Source organism: Vollenhovia emeryi, unplaced genomic scaffold (genome assembly GCF_000949405.1).
Source record: "Vollenhovia emeryi isolate VEMERY1.0 unplaced genomic scaffold, V.emery_V1.0 DF939122.1, whole genome shotgun sequence".
Taxonomy (NCBI): Eukaryota; Metazoa; Arthropoda; class Insecta; order Hymenoptera; family Formicidae; genus Vollenhovia; species Vollenhovia emeryi.
In genome coordinates, this window is record NW_011967244.1 from 4,072,103 (window position 1) to 4,089,093 (window position 16,991).

Here is a 16,991-nt window from a genome sequence, read left to right on the forward strand (position 1 = left end):
TCATACGACGAATGTAATACCAGCCAAATAATGTCCAAGCGTGAGGTGAGGATTACGACGATTCGTCGGTCCGAATTTAAATTATTGGACAAAATTTGGCTAAGATCGGCGTTAGATTCTTGCAAATATCAATTAGAAAATTTAAAATTGTAGTATTCTTGCAAATATTTTTATGCTCGCATCAATATTGCATTAACTTTATTTTATATTCCTACAATTAGTATTATTTTACATTATTAGGTATAACAAAGATATGTTTCTCTTTTATTTTGTGTGTGCGTGCGTGTGTGTGGTGGGGGGGGGGGGGGAGGGGGCTATTTAAATTTGCAATGGAAACTCCGCTTTAAGGTTCGATAAACATCGATCGATATTGAATCTCCAACTTCGCGTACCTCGTGTGGTCGCACGTGTTTCTGTCAGCATTTTGAAACGTAAATTGGCGGTGCTGGAAAAATGGGTAAAGCGAAGAAGCTGAAGGTGTCCAAAGGCGAGACCAAGGAGAAGATAGGCTTGGCGGAGCAGATAGAACGTGAGAAAGCGGTGAAGGTGAAAAACAGGCGGAAAGTCAGATGCCGGGCCGACGAGGAGGAAGAGGTTAGCTCTCGCATTTACTTCCTTCGTCGTATTTTTACTTCTTATTTACCGAAACCGAAATAGAGGTAATCGAGTTCCCTGCGAGAAACGCGCTTAAAGTATTTTTTCGCACATTTCGTATCTTAATTGTAATTTACACGAATACATTCTGTTCTAGTACGTGGCGCCGACTCTGACGAAGAAGATCTTGTCGCAAGCCAGGCAGCAGCAGCTAGAGATCGAGGACGAGATCGGCCCCAGTGATTCCAAGCGCGCGAGGAGGCCGACGGTGAAACTCGGCTCCGGCCTCAGCGACGAGGATCGCTCCAGCGACGACGAGGAGCCGGTGGAGGAAGTGTACTATTACGAGAACATCGAGATCGACGAGGACGATGAGCGGGCGCTGCGGATGTTCATGTCGAAGGACCCGGCGCCGACCAGGACGCTGGCCGACATAATAATGGAGAAGCTGACGGAGAAGAAGACCGAGATTGAGACACAGTTCTCCGACGCCGGGACGATTCAGCTGCAGGATCTGGACCCGCGGGTGAAGGCGATGTACGAGGGCGTCCGAGACGTCCTGGCCAAGTATCGTAGCGGCAAGCTGCCCAAGGCCTTCAAGGTCGTGCCCAGCCTGAAAAACTGGGAGCAGATATTATACATTACGGACCCGCCCAGGTGGACCGCCGCCGCCATGTACCAGGCGACGAGGATATTCGCGTCGAACCTGAAGGAGAAAATGGCCCAGAGGTTCTACAACCTGGTTCTGCTGCCGCGCATCAGGGACGATCTGATGGAGTACAAAAGATTGAATTTTCACCTGTACCAGGCGCTGAGGAAAGCGCTGTACAAGCCGGCCGGATTTATGAAGGGATTCCTCCTGCCGCTCTTGGAATCGGGAACGTGCACCCTCAGAGAGGCCGTCATCGTCGGCTCTGTAATTGCGAAGAACTCTATACCGATCTTACACTCCTCGGCGGCTATACTGAAGATCGCCGAGATGGAATACACGGGCGCCAACAGCATCTTCCTCAGGATATTTTTGGACAAGAAATACGCGCTTCCGTACAGAGTGGTGGACGGGGTAGTGTTCCACTTTCTTAGGTAAGATATTTAACGGCGAAATGAATTTCAAGCGAAAATTGTCAAGAATCCTGTTTACAATGCGTGTAATTAATTAGGTTCGAAAGAGACCGGAGAGAGTTGCCAGTGCTGTGGCATCAGGCCATGTTGACTTTCGTGCAACGATACAAGAGCGATATCAGTTCCGAACAAAAGGATGCCTTGCTGGGATTACTGAGGAAACAGTCACACCATTCGATCACTCCCGAAGTTAGAAGGGAATTGCAACACGCGAAATGTAGAGACGTAGAAGTTACAGAACCTAAACCAGAACCAATGGATGTTAAAGATACATGATGCAGCATATTTATATCAAAACAGTTAATATCTGCAATTGTAATTATGGTAGATAAGATTTTGGAAAAGATTATAACTGGAACATTATGAACAAGTTAGGCGATTTATAACAAGACTCGAGTTGCTGTGTAAAAATACATCTATATTTGGTCCTATTTTTAAATGCATTAGATCAATATTTGTATTTTTACAATTTTTATACGCAAAAAAAAAAGAAAAACGTACGGTACAAGATAATGCAAACAGTAGTCGCATTAAAAATCGCATTCACACAGTTACACAAGTTATAAATATCTTAAATATATTATGATACTCTCGCAATACATACACGCATACACACATACGCGCGCGCTCGGGCATTCGTCTGAGTAGGAATTGCACCTCCAACTTAATAATAATTTTACAAACATAAATAGGCACAGCGCAACTCGGAAAGCAACGAGCGATCCGCGATTCACTTAATCTAATATTATGCCGCGTATTCAGTTCTCTTGAATCAGACATTTATATCTCAGTTTTGTCTTTAGGACTAAGAACTTTCGAATCTTCTTGGTTCACGCCCGCGTACTCTGAATCTAGAGCAGCGTGCTGATCCATAGAGATCGTCTTCGTTATTCTCTGCCCGGACAAATAAATATTTGTGTTGATCAGAGGCACTTCAGTTGTACTCGGTTTAGTTACTTCTGTCTCCGATTCTATCTCCGCATCTGCTTTCTTCGAACTTTCCCGCAACTTCGAACAGGTCTCGGTGTCCGCATCGTCGGCATCGTTAACGAGAGATTTAGATTGCTCAAGTGGACGATCGCTGTTGACTTTTGTAACGTTCGCATTCATTTCTCCATCGACGTCTCTCTTCTCGCGTTCGTTATTCTCTAAAATATCCCGACGTATAACAAGAACCTCCTGTTCGCTCTTATTCAATGATGGTACCTTCACCTTGTCTAATTTCGATTGATTCGTCATTTTTAATGCTATGGGCACAGAATACTTGTTGTCGTACTTCCCTTGCAATTTGTCCGACGTGTTCGCAACCTCGTTTGTAAGAATTTCTCTCTTCTCTTCCTTCGCCTGACGATCATTCTCTCTAGCGAGTTCCTCTTCCATAACAGATCTTTGTAGAATTCCTTTCGATAATACGTTCAAGATGGGACCCTTCATATTTTTGGTATCGCTAAATTCTATCCTTTCTACTTTCGTCTCGTCTTGTGTATCTTTCTGTAACGATTTCTCCGGTGCCTCATCGATAGCTGCCTCTTTGACGAGAGGGATTTTATCTGGTGCATTTTCCGATATTTTCTGTAAATCCTCCGCATTCTTGTTTTGAGGAATTTCATGAAACGGATCCAATTTCTTCTCGCTATCTTCAACCGCGATATTCACGTTACTATTCTCCTCTCGAAGCTGCGGCTTTTCATCTAATTTGATCTTATCTGCGTCACTCAGTTCTTTTTCTTTCGGAACGTCTTTGTTACTCTTTGCGATAATAATCTCGTTACTTTCCACAGGTTTTTTATCGTTTTCTCCCACATTACCTTTGATCTCCGGTAAAACATTCTCCTTCACGTCAGTTTGTACCATTTCATTCTTCTTTAGTGTCTCGTCCTTCGCCATTCTCTGCTTCTCCCTCTCGAATTCTTGCTTTTGCTCCTTGATGTCCTTCAAAATTTCCTTTTGCTCCTGCATCATCTGACGTTGCTCCAACTTGTGCTTCTCCAATGTTTTCCTGAGTTGCTCGTGTCGTTCCGCAGCTCTGGCATTAGCGATGTCTCCGTCGGCCGCCAATTCAGACTCCTCCTTTTTTATAGCATCTAAATTAATGAGATTGTCGTTCTTCTGCAAGTCCATCGATTGCTCCTTCTGCTCGATTATCTTTATCTTCTCCTCCGCCTTCAAAGTAACAGATTCATCGACTTTAACATTGATATTTGTGACGACCTGCGACTGTGCGTTTAAATCATCGTTCTTGATCGGTTCAACTACATTTTTTATTTCTGGGACAAGAGAGCCTACTGCTATTTTATCAGACTTGTCGAGATTTGGCTTTTCGCTGACGACTATACGTTCAACTGGCACTGGCGGCTCTTGTCGAACGTCCTTCACTTTCAGATCTAACGGTTTATCGAGGATACTTATCTCAGGTAGTTGATTAATTTTGTCTGCAATATAACGTAAAATTAGGAGAGTAAAATATAACGGAGATAAGATAACCAAAGTTACAGAAATGAACTCGAACTTTGTACCTTTTGCTCTCGGAATAAGTTCCAGACTGTTGGGAATATTGGGAATGATATGCAAGTCGTCTTTGATTATGTTCAACGGTAAATTGTTGATCTGAATGAGCGGCTTATTGGTCACCGCTAATTTTACGTTTGTGGACTCCTCTATGGCGTACAAATTGGCGTACGTACCGAGGATCATGATCCAAACGCCGACGATTAAAATGCCCTGGATGTAAAACATGTACGCTGGTGTAAAAGGTCGGAAAGAGGACAATCGTAAAGCTGAGAGATTACCTGTGCCACTAATTTCTCATTAGTATTTTTGCTGCTTATAGATATAAAAAATACTGTCGGGAATATCACACAGATCATCACGCCGATCGTCGATCCCACGATACCGAGGACGAACTCTATGTTCGGCACCAAGATACCGATGACGAGGGAAATGCCGACTATCGCGATGGTCAGGCACCGAAACCTGGACTCTGGCAGATAATTGACAGACGGTTCGTGGGTGTACACCTAACGTAGCGGTAGAATATGAGTCAGGAGAGTTACAGCAATAATACGTGCCTCTCTGTCTGGAGCATACGTACCCGGCGAAACAAAAGGGAATTCAAGCTCGCACGACACGGAAATATGACTAGAGGGAAACTGAATGCGACCGAAAACACGAATCCCAGTTTAATCAGTTCGGACGTAATGCTGGGTTCGAAACTCAGTAAAATATTTCCTGCAACGTAACAATGTGAGCAATAGTAAAATAACATAGCGGGCGAATTGTAAGCTGTTGTAACGTACAGCAGCTCCATTGAATTACCTGTGAACGATTGGGTACAAAATGCAATGTAACCGAACAAGCCAACGCACATATATACAAGTGTACATATATTTAACGCCCCTCGTACAACGTCGTTCATCTTCTCTAAGGATACATTTGGAATGGTTTCGTATATCTCAAACAACTGCGTCTGACAGAACAGTGCCATGGAGAATATCGGCAGGCATTGGAGGATGCCGGCAGGCCTCCAGTAATTAACACTGTTAACCCAATCTCCCATGAAAATATGTAGGGTTGACTCGCCCATGATCTGCCGATTGGACAAGGTGTATTAATTAAGCGCTCTCGAGCGAGCATGACATTTTTACAAGTTAATTGTACCTTTAGCACAAATACCAAGTAATTAAGGAGCAACTGCCAAGACAGAATGTTAGGATCTAAATAATTTTAATTTTTCCGCCTAGTGAGAGGCAGGTCCACAGGTTCGAACCCTTGCTGAGGTATTGTTTTCCGCAATAGGACTCCAAATTATTTAGACACCAACGTCCTGTCTTGGCTCTTACACCTTTATAACTTGGTATTTGTGTTTTCACATCAGAGCCTTATGAATATTATCCGTTTATACCTTTAACACGAGACAGAGGTAGAAGACAATGGTAGCGGTGCAAATGCTGGACAGACTATCGATATTTCGCAGCAGCCCCAAGGGCAGGACTATGAAGACCCCGGTGAAGATGAGCAAGCTGGTGCGAATGTCCGCCGGGCTCTTGCTCATCATCTTGCTGATTATCTGCGGCCCTAGATCGCCGACGACGACGTAGTAGGCGATGCACGTGCCCAGCATGAAGCCAATGATGAACAGCTCCGCCAGGAACTTTCCCATGTGGCCGAACGCGTGGAAGGCGAGCAGCTCGAAGTTGCGCCGCCTCGATATCACGGCCGACTTGACGAGGAAGTGACAGGCCAGGCGCGACAGGGCGCTGCACAGGAGCAGTAGCAGGACGGCCAGCACGATGCCGCACTGTTTGAAGCAGAAGGGCATCGCCAGGACGCTCACGCCTATGATGCTATTAGCGAGGGTCATCACGTGCGACATTTGGGCGATCATTTTGAAGGTCCTGGCCCGACCCGCGTGGTAGCCTTGCCTTACCCGACGCGGTGCGACAGGCTCCCTGGAACTTCACATCTCGTCGAACCTCTGCAATCAGGAGTAACCCGTTAGTGTCAACGGGAGCCGTTCGGGGCGGCTGGTACTTAACTCGGCGGAACAAGTGTGCCTTACTAACGGAAAATGTTGCTCGCCGTTGTTCAGCGCGCGAACTAATTTCACACGCGAGTAACTGCGCATTAATCAAATCCCGCTTTCGCGTGGACGGGCGAGGTTAAACCCGGTCGTATGCAGATGCCACGCGGCAACTCATATCGGGTGCACTCGCACGAGTCGCGCTGACATCCTTATCAATTTTTCGGCACTACATCGTACGTACGTCATACTTTGGTGATAAATCGAATCGGCGGCAAGAAATTGTCGGGACGCTGGTCCCTCGACCGACCGCCGCCTCGTCATTCGGCTGATTCGGTGGGACGCACATTGCCCACACACACACACACACGTGCGCACGTGCGTGCGCGCGTGTCACATTCACATATGAAATATTATAATACATGGAGGAAAGTCCCTTGTCATGAGATAGATTCCTAATATGAGACAGCGGAGTTTCCGCCAGGCATCGTCTGTTGGTTCCACCGTGAATTAGTTGCCCTAAGAGTGAAGTCTGTTTAGTGGAAAATTGATTGTCCGATCGTGTAATCATCGCGAAAACGATTTCCGATTGAATTTGGACGGTGAAAACCTACTATAAGACTTTCCTCTATATACTGGAGCCCATAAATGATAATGCGGTGCAACAGGGAGCTTGATTATTTTTTAGCTCGAAACCAAGACTTTTATCGCCAGGGAATTGAATCTTAAGAATGGAAAGACGTAAATAATAATGGAAAGTGTATTCTGGATTGAAAATTAAAACTCCATTTCGAAAATATCTTTAGAGACCATTCGTAAGAATATTTCATTATCAGACTGACTTATTCGTATTGTTACTGAAAACAATTAATGAAACCTCAGATATCTCAGGGTCCTTCGGGGCTACGGGCTCTATTGAAATGTCAAAGACCAAGTGAAATCCCACAGAACTACATATATAGATTTCTTTATTTTTTTATTATAAATATTTAAAAACGTCCATATGTGTACTCTTATACGTGGACATTAAATATCTAATACTTGATCTATTTATATCTCGAATTGACGTACACGAGACATAACGCAATAATCCTTTTGAATTTGCCTTTGTGTGTGATATCAATCAATCGCATATTACAGATTATTACAAGTGAAATCGATCACGACCGCCGGTCTGGCCTGATTGAGTATCGCAAAGGAAAGTAAAAGGACAAATTTCTTATATACACAAAGTTGGAGATACACAATTATTGCTCTCGTAGGAGACTCTGGAGATAGAGAATGCAGTTTAGAGACAAATTTTTGGAAACCTTTGCTTTTTTTTTTGTACCAAGATCGACGCAGACTCGACACTTGGAATGACATCGCGATCTTGAATTCTTACGGATCGATCCAGACGTCACATTTATAATTTTTGTATTTTTATACCTATATATAAATTAAGATAAGTCTTGCCTAGTATACGTTTAAGATTCTACAATTACATTTGAAATTGATTACATAATTCCTCAACTGCCCTAGCTTTACCATACCTTCTTTCCGACTCATTTTCTCTCTTGCGTACATTACTCAAAAATATCAGGATATCCGTTCCTTTCTCAGACACTTCTTTGTTTATCTAGTCAGAATGTGGGAATTAACTTGTAACGGATGCAAGCTTTCAATTCTATCAAGCTGCAGATACTCCCTTAGCTTTTGCTCTCTAAAATATGTTACAAGCTAATAATGCTCACTGCAAGTCATGAGATAAACCCGAGCGGTAGAGCCAAAGGAACATTTGCTAATCTTTCGAGTAATGTAAGACATATTTTTTACACTTTTGCAAAGAACATTATGATTACAGTATTGTTATTGCATGCAAGGATTAATTTCCTTCGAGATTAATTTGCGTATTATGTACAAGAATAGGAAGCGAACGAATTCACCAACGTGCGATTTTTCGAAAGCCGTTGATTAAGGGGTGGTTCTATCCCTTCCTTAGTATAAACTGTGTAGTAGTTTCTATCTAGTGGTTCAATCAATCACGAATGGATAAGAAGACGTACGAAATTACGCCGATGGTGCAAACAAAATACATACGGCTGGCGTATGGTTTATACATGTATCATCCCATGTATTTCACGTGAGTTTGATTGCAGCATTCGGATGATATAATCTCATGAATATTCTAAATCAATCATCAATATTTTATGACCTAATTTTGGAATATTTGTAGCGCGTGTGTGTGTATGTGTAAAAATTCTTGAAATATTTACTATGAAATCCTGAAACACAGTCGCGACCTATTCATGAATGAACTATTGTACGAAAATTAAATTACAAGTCGAAGTTTACGCTATAAATGAATATGTTGTATAAAAAGAATTACCGTCAGACTTTTATAAAATTCTGACAAATTGATCGAAACACTGTTTCGCAAACGCGAATATTTTTCATTATTTTGTGCGGTACTTTCACCTTTCGAGAAAAAAAAGACATTTTAGAACACTCAGAGATACGCTTCGGAATTCCTAACGGTCTATGGTTAAAATTACAGGGAATTATAAGCTACACGATCATATGTGTCAATTTCAATGAGGTGACGCTCAACGAGTGAGTCCAATATTTCTAGACATCTAATAATTTCTCAAGATCCTTAATAAAAACATAATGATTTCGAATTACAGGGCGCGCGCGAGGTAGAGGCAGCATACACCTATGCACCGTGTGCTGCCATTATTTAAGTTATTCAAACTTATTCGTTACTTAATTTAAATAAAAACTTCTCCATTTCCTCAGATGCTCCGGGGCAATTGTCTATCAGGGATTCGCCCCGCCGTCTTTCTTAGTCTCCTCATTCGTTGGGTTTGCCTTCTCGTCCTTTTCATTTTCTAAATAACAGACTCCAACAATTATTACATTCTTTCTCCCTAACGTAATTTGACAAACAGCAACGTTTAGTTGCAATTTAATACCTTTTGGTTCCGTCTTTATATCTTCGTCTTTCTTCATATCAGTATCCATAGCTTCTTGACCTTTTTCCAAACGAGGACGCTTCCTAGATCCCTAGATTGACATGAAGAAGAGCGAGATAAGAATATCTACTTATATATCCGTACTTTTTCTAAATCTGTAGAATAATGTAATGTTAGATCATACCTTGTACGACCTATTGTCTCTTCGCCCGCCTTCGCCTTCGTCTTCACTATCACTATATTCGTTTTCATGTTGCATTCTTTTATCTAAATCGCGCTGAGGCAATCTGTCGTCCGGATTGACCTTTTCTTCAGCTTCCGAATCCTCAATAACCGCTCCGTCCTCTGGTATGGCTTGCACTTGCACGCCAGGGGCATGAGGCAACATTCTTAAATTTTCGAACAGCCTCGTTCTGTAAATAAACGCAATTACGAATTAAACTCACCTATAACGCGCACGCGAAACGAAACGTAGCAATGCAAGAATGCTTACTTAATTTTTTCCAGATATTCAGGAGTGTTTTGATTCGCCATGTTTGATGGACTAATATGTAATTTGAAGTCTGGGCCAAAATATTCGAAGTAATCATTATATGGAAGCTCATTAGCGATCTCGCATCCGAGAGCAACCGATGTTTCGTATGTCCAACATCTTGACACGTTTCTAATGGTGTAACCACCACCGCCAACCATCAGGAAAGGCAGATTATATTTTTTCACGAACTCCACGCATTTACCGTGACCCCTCACGGTTAAATTAAAGCATCCCAATCGATCGCCTGCACATTGGTTAGTATATATGTTAAAACTTCTGTCGATTTATTGACATAATAGCTTTTTTAAAAAGCCTTGCCTGTCAATGAATCAGCTCCACATTGTAGAACAACAGCAGAAGGCTGAAACGTCTCCATCACTTTCGAGATAATAGGAACAAAGATCGACTCATAGCTTTCATCGTCCATACCATCTCTCAAAGGTATGTTGACTGCATAGTATTTTCCCTGTTAGTAAACAGAAACCATGTATTTGTTAATTAATTCTTTTAGACGTACAGTATTATGAATAACGTTCTGAAATATTGTTACCTTGCCCGCCCCGATATCACGAAGATCTCCTGTCCCAGGAAAATATTCGCCGTACTTGTGGAACGAGACTGTCATTACTCTATCTGTCGTATAAAAAGCCTCTTCTACGCCGTCGCCGTGATGAACGTCAATGTCGATATACAAGACTCTCTGATGATACTTCAGTAATTCCAATATGCCAAGCACGATATCATTCACGTAGCAAAAGCCGGAGGCTTCGCTCTTCTTGGCGTGGTGTAAACCGCCGCCCCAATTAATGCAGATTTCAGAAGCCTGTTTATTAAGCTTTACGGCTGCTGCTACGGATCCGCCGGCTGATAATTGACAAAACTCGTACAAACCATCGAAAACGGGACAGTCTTCTCCTACATTAACTAAATGCAAAAGGAAAGAAGACTAATGAGTGTCTTTGACTTAGATATCACAGCTTATCCAGTTAACAATATCTTACATCGTTGCATTTGCTTGTTGTATTCCGACATGTTATCGGGCCTTATAGATCTCAGAAATCTAATGTACTCGTCGCTGTGGAATTTTGTCATCTCGTCTGCTGTGGCTTTATGAGGCCGCTAAATAATACAACGATAATTAGGTTACAATATACCACCGTGTTCGGTAGCGTATTAAAACAGTTGCGCCTCTCGTAAGATTAAGGCTGCATTCGGGGAGATGCTATTAGCACTGAAGGGTTCAATCTATGACTCACTGTATGTTGAATAAAGATAGAAGACGCTTTTAGCGCTAAAACGCGCACCCCGAACGCACCTTAAAACTCTCCAACAAGTACTTACGTATATCTCCATCTTTCTATAGAGACCATAGTTCAAAAGTAAATTGTGCGTCATCCTTATGCGATGCGGCTTCATGGGATGCCCCTGGCCATAATAGTAATTTCCGATGTCACCTAGGCAAATTGAGGGGACATGTGCATAAGTGGATCAACGTCGTGCTCAAAAGACGCGAAATAACTCGCTACCGTCGAGCGACGCCAGTCGGCTGGCGAACTACGATGTGCCGGAGCACACCTGAGAATCTCTCGCGATAACCTACGCAAAAACCGTATCATTTTCCACGTCGTTCACCGAAATACCGTTCTCAGGGGAGATTATCTTCGGCGAGGGTGAATTATAATCGGGAAATGACCTCTCGCGGTTCATATTAGTCAATAATCTCGTAAAATCCCGTCGTATTCCTCATAACCTAACCTATAGCTGTCTGAAGCTCGAGCTGTCCGTTTGGTCCTTTTCGTGACAAAACGTCGTCTCGCGCTTAAGAAGAGTTACAGTTTTAAGCGCGGTACGAATAATTATCGCCACATATGGCAACATATATTTGAAAATTCGCGTCTCGTGGAACGTCCAAGTTCCATCGGCGCGATCCCAATCCTACACGAAGGCCTGCCGAGGCATGGAAGTTGTTAGATTATCAGCTGCCGTCGTCAGGCATAGATAGATTACAAAGTTATTATTTGTAGTAAGAGATATTGATTTGATAACGTCGAAGGTGCTCAAGTATACGATGATTGTACATATATATAGCAATGGCCGACGCTCTTGCCCAAGCTTGCCCACGATCGCGCGAGGCCGCAGCTGAGAATCTGTCGTCTTAACGCCGCAAAAATCGTATTATCCACGTTGGGGCGCGTGCGAGTGACGCTGCAACGCGCTAGAACGATCGCGCCTCGACGGATATACCGTCGACAAGCCGCGGTTCGGCTGATACGCCGTCGGATGCCGAGCTGGAGCACGCGAGACAGACGCGGTAAGCGCGAACGGCGCAAACACATTCTACAAGCTTCTCCCCCCACGCGTGTGTGTGCGTGCGGCGTTTTTCGCGGGATCGCAAAGTGTGGTGGTTTCCCCTCGATAACTTACTGTCGTAATAGTAGCAGACGCGTTTCCTGCTGTGCGGCTGCATGGACATTTTTACTGGATCCATTTCGTTGAAATTGACAAAACGCTCGGCACGGAATTGAACGGGGACCGCGGAGTGTCGCTGCTCTCACCAACAGACACAGCGTCGCTATAAACGACCGCACGCGCAGGCGTCGAACGCTCGTGTGCGAGTTACGAGCTTGTCGCGAAGAGAGCGCTGCGGCACCGCCGGCCATAAACATCGTGTTACCGAGATCGGAAATTCACGCGCAAAAAATCACGGAAACTAAACTGGACGTAAAACGGACGTCTTCCGGTAGAAAATGTAACGTGAAAATATCAGGCGATTCAACTGACAAATCTTTTCCAGACCACGCGAAAAGCTGTTGCACCGAACGATTTAATTCGACCGAAATATATTAAAAATCTATCGTTCACATTACTTACGTTAAATTTTGGACAACAACGGTCACTCCATTGAACTTTTATCTACCTTTCCGCGAATCAACGAATATGGAAAACTAGACGAGAACACTCCGTCGAATATACTCGCTATTCTCGTAACACCAACGAAGAATCTGCCCGTAAAGGATGAAACAGGGGCGAACAGACTTTTAATAAAACTAAGGAATTATTTTAAAACGTGACATAGCAAAGGATCTTTAATATACAAATTACATAATTACAAAAATATAAAATATTACAAATTACATGTACAAAAATACAAATTACATATTCCTTACATATACCGCGGAGCTTTTCAGAATGACGTCTTCCATCGTGCATCTGATTTTGATAAACGCTCTCTTAAATTCTAAACCGCAACCTTTGGACAAACGAAAATCGACCAATATGTTTCCGTCCATTTCTATGAAGTTTACTTTAAAGACCAGAGACATTTTACGTCGGTCTACGGTCAATATCGTCACCTGTAAATATATGTGGTTACATTGTGATGTTCACTACCCGTGATGAAAATCCATAGCGCATGACATACAAGTTTTCATGACATATGCTATAAATTTGTAATGCATTGGTAGTAAATATCACATCATGGCTTATATCGCCATTCTCTTAAATTGATTTCTATATTACTGTGTGTCTTACCACCCCAGATTCATTAACGCGATAGACGTATTTCTCTCTCTCGCAATATCTTATTAGCCTCTTCGCTATTTCCTCGCATTCTATTTTAACAAAGAATCTCGTCATTCGACGAACTAATCTTTGAAAGGAACTTTGCTGCAAGGGGAATATAAAATGATAAAAATATTTCTTCGAGATAATCGTATGTTATATAACTCAACGTTTATTTAGTAAAAGATATACCTGACTGGGTTGCGTAAACGCCTGTAACTGTGTACCTAATAAAAGATCTTCCACGTGAGCAGGTTGGGAGAATGAAAACGTTGGACGTCTGTCCAAATTGAATTGAATCGTATCGTTATTTTCCATCCCAGGAAATTCGGGCTGGGACAAGCAGACATTTCTTAGACTTTCATCCTCTACCTGATTCAAGTGATTCCGTCCGTCCACTTGATCTGCAAATTAGAAAATATTTTGTATCTGTAAAATATAATACTTATTCAAATGCAAGAGTTTGCACAAAACTATCGTCACTTAGCTAATCACTAAATCTACACGAAACTTCGCAAATATTTAAACGCATTACGGAAGTATGTGCCAATGCTCTCTGCTTTGGTAATCTAGCTTTATGATACTTAATTAAACTCATAGAGCTGTATTACCAAAGAAGAGGCAAGAGCATTGCTGATGAAAATCGATCTGCTGTGGAACGTCTCCTAAGCCTCATTAACATTAATAAAGCACTCACATAGAAAAAAAGAATAATGAGAATTCGTCGTATGCAGTATCCACTAAATTAGGTACCGAGTTCCCTTGAGTAACTTAATTAATACTCAGAGTCACTCAGTACCTGACTAAGTAAACACTATCAGGGCACCAACAGTGTTACTATAATAATAATAAACAAGATTATATCTTTTGCGAGGTAGGCACTAAGACGTGCCGCTTGTTGATTTTTCGGCGAGAAAAATAACGAGCCAGGATAGACTAGGATTCGAACTTGGGACCTTCGGTTTGTCAAACAACTGTTCTTCCTCCCGAGCTATTCAAGCATCCGAAATTCTCTCGCTTTATTTTACTAAATAAAGAAGAACCAATGGGCAGGTTTTACCATCTCCGATTAATTTAATCGGCTGATTAAGTGTCAATCACGATTGATTATTCTGGTCAATTCTAATGGAACACTGAAATTTAATCGGAGATGGCGAAACCAACCCTACATCTTCCATGCGGTATTAGAAAACGTGGGGGATACCTATACTATGATACAGAAGATAACATTAAACCAACGTTTCTAAATCGACCTAAAATGCTGTTTTACCTTTGCTGAAACTTGTGGCAAACCACCTATGTCGTTTAATGTCCGACATTTTGTATCTCGCTGATGACGAGTCGACGAGAATCTTTCTTATCAACGACAATGATGAATTGTCCAGTTTCTTCCATGGCGTAAGAGACATATATGTCCCAGCTTTCCACGCGACATATTCGGGACACTCTGCCAGGGGTTGGTCCCATGGCAGTTCTATATTTCAGACATGGACCAGTTAAAAACTAAGGAATCCACAAGTCATGCATTAGATATTTCAATAAATTTCAAATCGAAATGCACACTGACTCGCTGTGTGTACTTGTAATCAACTGGCAAGTACTTATTAAGGTAAGATTAACAGATCGACAGTATACATTTACAAGAGATGTTAAAGCAACGATTCTTTCTTTCGTATCTCATGTATGCACAGGGAGGGGGGCCATTTACCTCCAGCCAACAAAGCCACGAGAATAATTCCACAGGACCATATGTCCGCAGGTTCCGCGTGATACGCCCTCACCAGCACCTCTGGCGCCACGTAAGGCAACGTTCCGCACTTCTTTTCCAAGAGACGCTCTTTACCTTGGATCCGGTACATGGTTGCTAGGCCGAAGTCACTTATCTTTAAATTGTCATTGTTATCGAGGAGCAAATTCTCCGGCTTGAGATCTCGGTGCGCGACCCCACGACTATGCAGATACTCCACTCCGGAGATCAATTGTCTGAAATGCTTTTGGGCACCCCACATCGGCATACCGATATCAGGTTCTGTAAAGAGTTTGAAACTTAATTCCACGTTCTTTCATACCCTCCCGCGCCTCTGTGCTGTTCCACGAGTTTCAGGCAAATCTCACCGATTCTGTCAAACAGCTCTCCGCCCGAGGCGTATTCCAGAAATATATATTCCATGTTGGGCTCGCTGCGTTGCCCGAAATATTGTACAATATTAGGATTCGACAGTATGCGATGAATAGTGGTTTCCTTGCGGACCGTCTGCCTCGCGTCCGGATGTTTCTCTATGTCAACCATTTTCATAGCAACGGCTTCGCCTGTAGATTTATTCACAACTAGTTTAACCCTGCGCAAACAACATTAAATTACAATTGTAATCGGAAAATGTGCACTCAAGTATTTCCCACAACACAAATTCCCCGAATGGTAAGAGAAAATTTATCTGTGAAAAATTGTGGCGCGAAACTAATCGGACCTCTCGTGCTGGGAACGTACGTGTCCCGAACAATGGGAACAATGGGGTCTCGCGAGTCACGGCCGAATATCCGCCGAATATCCGCCGAGCGCGAACGCGGACGCGCCGCCCGTTAAACGGGGGGGAGAAGTGAGAGAAAGACGTACTCGCCGTAGGCACCCTCGCCCAGGGTGTGCCCCAGGAACCAGCCGTCCACGAACTCCGTCATCATTCCGGCATGCCTCCGTTCGGACGTGACGATGGAATATTCTCGACGCCTTATCGCGCGCTCTGGAAACAGTATCGCGCGTTTCCGCGTGTTAAAACGACGGCGTGCCGTCGCGGGCGACGAGGAGGGACCGCGATCCCCCGGCGCCGTCTCGCCGAACGGGATATATATACTTACGCGCGGTGCCGATCCGGTCGTAACGGTCGACGGGATTATTCAAGCACGTGGTTACGGCGGGTTACATGGAGGAGCTCGTCGCGCCACACTCCTCGCTCCCTCTCTCGACTTCTCGCGCTGTCTCTCTCTCGCTCTTTCGACGAAAGCCGGCACGCGGCGCGAAAAGGATATCGTTGGCGCCGCGGGCTTGACGCGAGGGCCACAGCGACGATAATCCGCGAGACGACACGCGGCACGTTCAACGGTGGACCGAACGCACGGGGCCGCCGTCCGACGCATCTCCTCGAGGGACCCACGAAAATTTTCGCGAGGGCCGCGCGAGAGAGAAAACGAGGGGAGGAAAGAGAGAGAGAAAGCGACGGGAAGAGCGCAGGCGCGGACTCGAGATGCCTTAAGCCGGCTTTACAGTCGAAGCTTCATGTATTATGTAGGATTCACATCGCGTCAAACGTTAATATGCAAGTTGATTGGCTGCACTTTTCTCGGAACTTGGACACAGTTCTATAGGTTTGTTTTTGTTCCTGCACTGGTGAACTAGTGCAATAAATTAGAATAAGACAAGTATATATTTTCTCATTTTAGCTTACTGCACTAGTTTACCAGTGCAGGGACAGAAAACAAATCTTGTAGCGTTTTCGATTTTCTGACTCGACCCGACCCCGAGTCAGAAAAGTTTGATCAAAAGCAAGATTTGAACCACAATTTCTACAAAAATCTTACTCTTGATCAAACTTTTCTGACTCGGAGTCGGGTCGAGTCAGCAAATCGAAAACGCTATTAGTTTTGAAAAATGTGCAGCCAATCAACTTGCATCTCTTAAGCCTCGTGTCCACGTTCCAAGAACTGTGTCCAA

General features: G+C 43.5%; 4 protein-coding genes across 7 annotated transcripts; 1 reads left to right on the forward strand and 3 right to left on the reverse strand.

Moving 5' to 3' along the window:
• The first annotated feature begins 354 nt into the window (after positions 1-354).
• LOC105570080 (bystin) lies at positions 355-2,147 on the forward strand. The gene is made up of 3 exons (XM_012027037.1): positions 355-594; positions 752-1,677; positions 1,755-2,147. The coding sequence occupies exons 1-3, from the start codon at positions 454-456 to the stop codon at positions 1,990-1,992; spliced, it is 1,305 nt and encodes a 434-aa protein (XP_011882427.1). The 5' UTR covers positions 355-453; the 3' UTR covers positions 1,993-2,147.
• On the reverse strand, positions 2,115-6,614 carry LOC105570079 (putative sodium-coupled neutral amino acid transporter 10). 3 transcript variants are annotated; one of them, XM_012027036.1, is made up of 7 exons: positions 6,480-6,614; positions 5,618-6,190; positions 5,032-5,302; positions 4,808-4,944; positions 4,506-4,733; positions 4,233-4,437; positions 2,115-4,148 (listed from the first exon to the last, which is right to left on the reverse strand). In XM_012027036.1, the coding sequence occupies exons 2-7, from the start codon at positions 6,098-6,100 to the stop codon at positions 2,497-2,499; spliced, it is 2,976 nt and encodes a 991-aa protein (XP_011882426.1). In that variant the 5' UTR covers positions 6,101-6,190; positions 6,480-6,614; the 3' UTR covers positions 2,115-2,496. The 3 variants fall into 3 exon arrangements, with proteins under 3 accessions (XP_011882426.1, XP_011882424.1, XP_011882425.1); XM_012027034.1 differs by having other exon boundaries at positions 6,275-6,614; XM_012027035.1 differs by having other exon boundaries at positions 6,252-6,614.
• A 572-nt stretch (positions 6,615-7,186) lies between these two features.
• Positions 7,187-12,350, reverse strand: LOC105570081 (histone deacetylase Rpd3-like). Its single transcript, XM_012027038.1, has 9 exons — positions 12,149-12,350; positions 11,066-11,178; positions 10,726-10,843; positions 10,275-10,648; positions 10,043-10,190; positions 9,683-9,968; positions 9,374-9,602; positions 9,190-9,280; positions 7,187-9,105 (listed from the first exon to the last, which is right to left on the reverse strand). The coding sequence occupies exons 1-9, from the start codon at positions 12,210-12,212 to the stop codon at positions 9,035-9,037; spliced, it is 1,494 nt and encodes a 497-aa protein (XP_011882428.1). The 5' UTR covers positions 12,213-12,350; the 3' UTR covers positions 7,187-9,034.
• A 478-nt stretch (positions 12,351-12,828) lies between these two features.
• Positions 12,829-16,463, reverse strand: LOC105570083 (serine/threonine-protein kinase grp). Of its 2 annotated transcripts, XM_012027039.1 has the most exons (8): positions 16,139-16,463; positions 15,900-16,023; positions 15,401-15,624; positions 14,994-15,314; positions 14,556-14,759; positions 13,478-13,689; positions 13,256-13,390; positions 12,829-13,077 (listed from the first exon to the last, which is right to left on the reverse strand). In XM_012027039.1, the coding sequence occupies exons 2-8, from the start codon at positions 15,962-15,964 to the stop codon at positions 12,877-12,879; spliced, it is 1,362 nt and encodes a 453-aa protein (XP_011882429.1). In that variant the 5' UTR covers positions 15,965-16,023; positions 16,139-16,463; the 3' UTR covers positions 12,829-12,876. The 2 variants fall into 2 exon arrangements, with proteins under 2 accessions (XP_011882429.1, XP_011882430.1); XM_012027040.1 differs by lacking the exon at positions 16,139-16,463 and having other exon boundaries at positions 15,401-15,595; positions 15,900-15,982.
• Positions 16,464-16,991: the final 528 nt, after the last annotated feature.

Bases quoted from the DNA above. Each gene is read 5' to 3' on its own strand.
- LOC105570080 (XM_012027037.1), top strand. From the start codon at position 454: ATGGGTAAAGCGAAGAAGCTGAAGGTGTCCAAAGGCGAGACCAAGGAG. The intron at 595-751 runs GTTAGCTCTCGC...ATTCTGTTCTAG, and splicing joins GGGCCGACGAGGAGGAAGAG to TACGTGGCGCCGACTCTGAC. The intron at 1,678-1,754 runs GTAAGATATTTA...GTAATTAATTAG, and splicing joins GTAGTGTTCCACTTTCTTAG to GTTCGAAAGAGACCGGAGAG.
- LOC105570079 (XM_012027036.1), bottom strand. From the start codon at position 6,100: ATGATCGCCCAAATGTCGCACGTGATGACCCTCGCTAATAGCATCATA. The intron at 4,945-5,031 runs GTAATTCAATGG...GTTACGTTGCAG, and splicing joins TTGTACCCAATCGTTCACAG to GAAATATTTTACTGAGTTTC. The intron at 4,734-4,807 runs GTACGTATGCTC...CCGCTACGTTAG, and splicing joins ATTCCCTTTTGTTTCGCCGG to GTGTACACCCACGAACCGTC.
- LOC105570081 (XM_012027038.1), bottom strand. From the start codon at position 12,212: ATGGATCCAGTAAAAATGTCCATGCAGCCGCACAGCAGGAAACGCGTC. The intron at 10,844-11,065 runs GTAAGTACTTGT...TGTATTATTTAG, and splicing joins ATAGAAAGATGGAGATATAC to CGGCCTCATAAAGCCACAGC. The intron at 9,969-10,042 runs GCAAGGCTTTTT...ACCAATGTGCAG, and splicing joins TGGAGCTGATTCATTGACAG to GCGATCGATTGGGATGCTTT.
- LOC105570083 (XM_012027039.1), bottom strand. From the start codon at position 15,964: ATGATGACGGAGTTCGTGGACGGCTGGTTCCTGGGGCACACCCTGGGC. The intron at 13,391-13,477 runs GTATATCTTTTA...TTCCCCTTGCAG, and splicing joins CGTTTACGCAACCCAGTCAG to CAAAGTTCCTTTCAAAGATT. The intron at 13,078-13,255 runs GTAAGACACACA...ATATATTTACAG, and splicing joins GCGTTAATGAATCTGGGGTG to GTGACGATATTGACCGTAGA.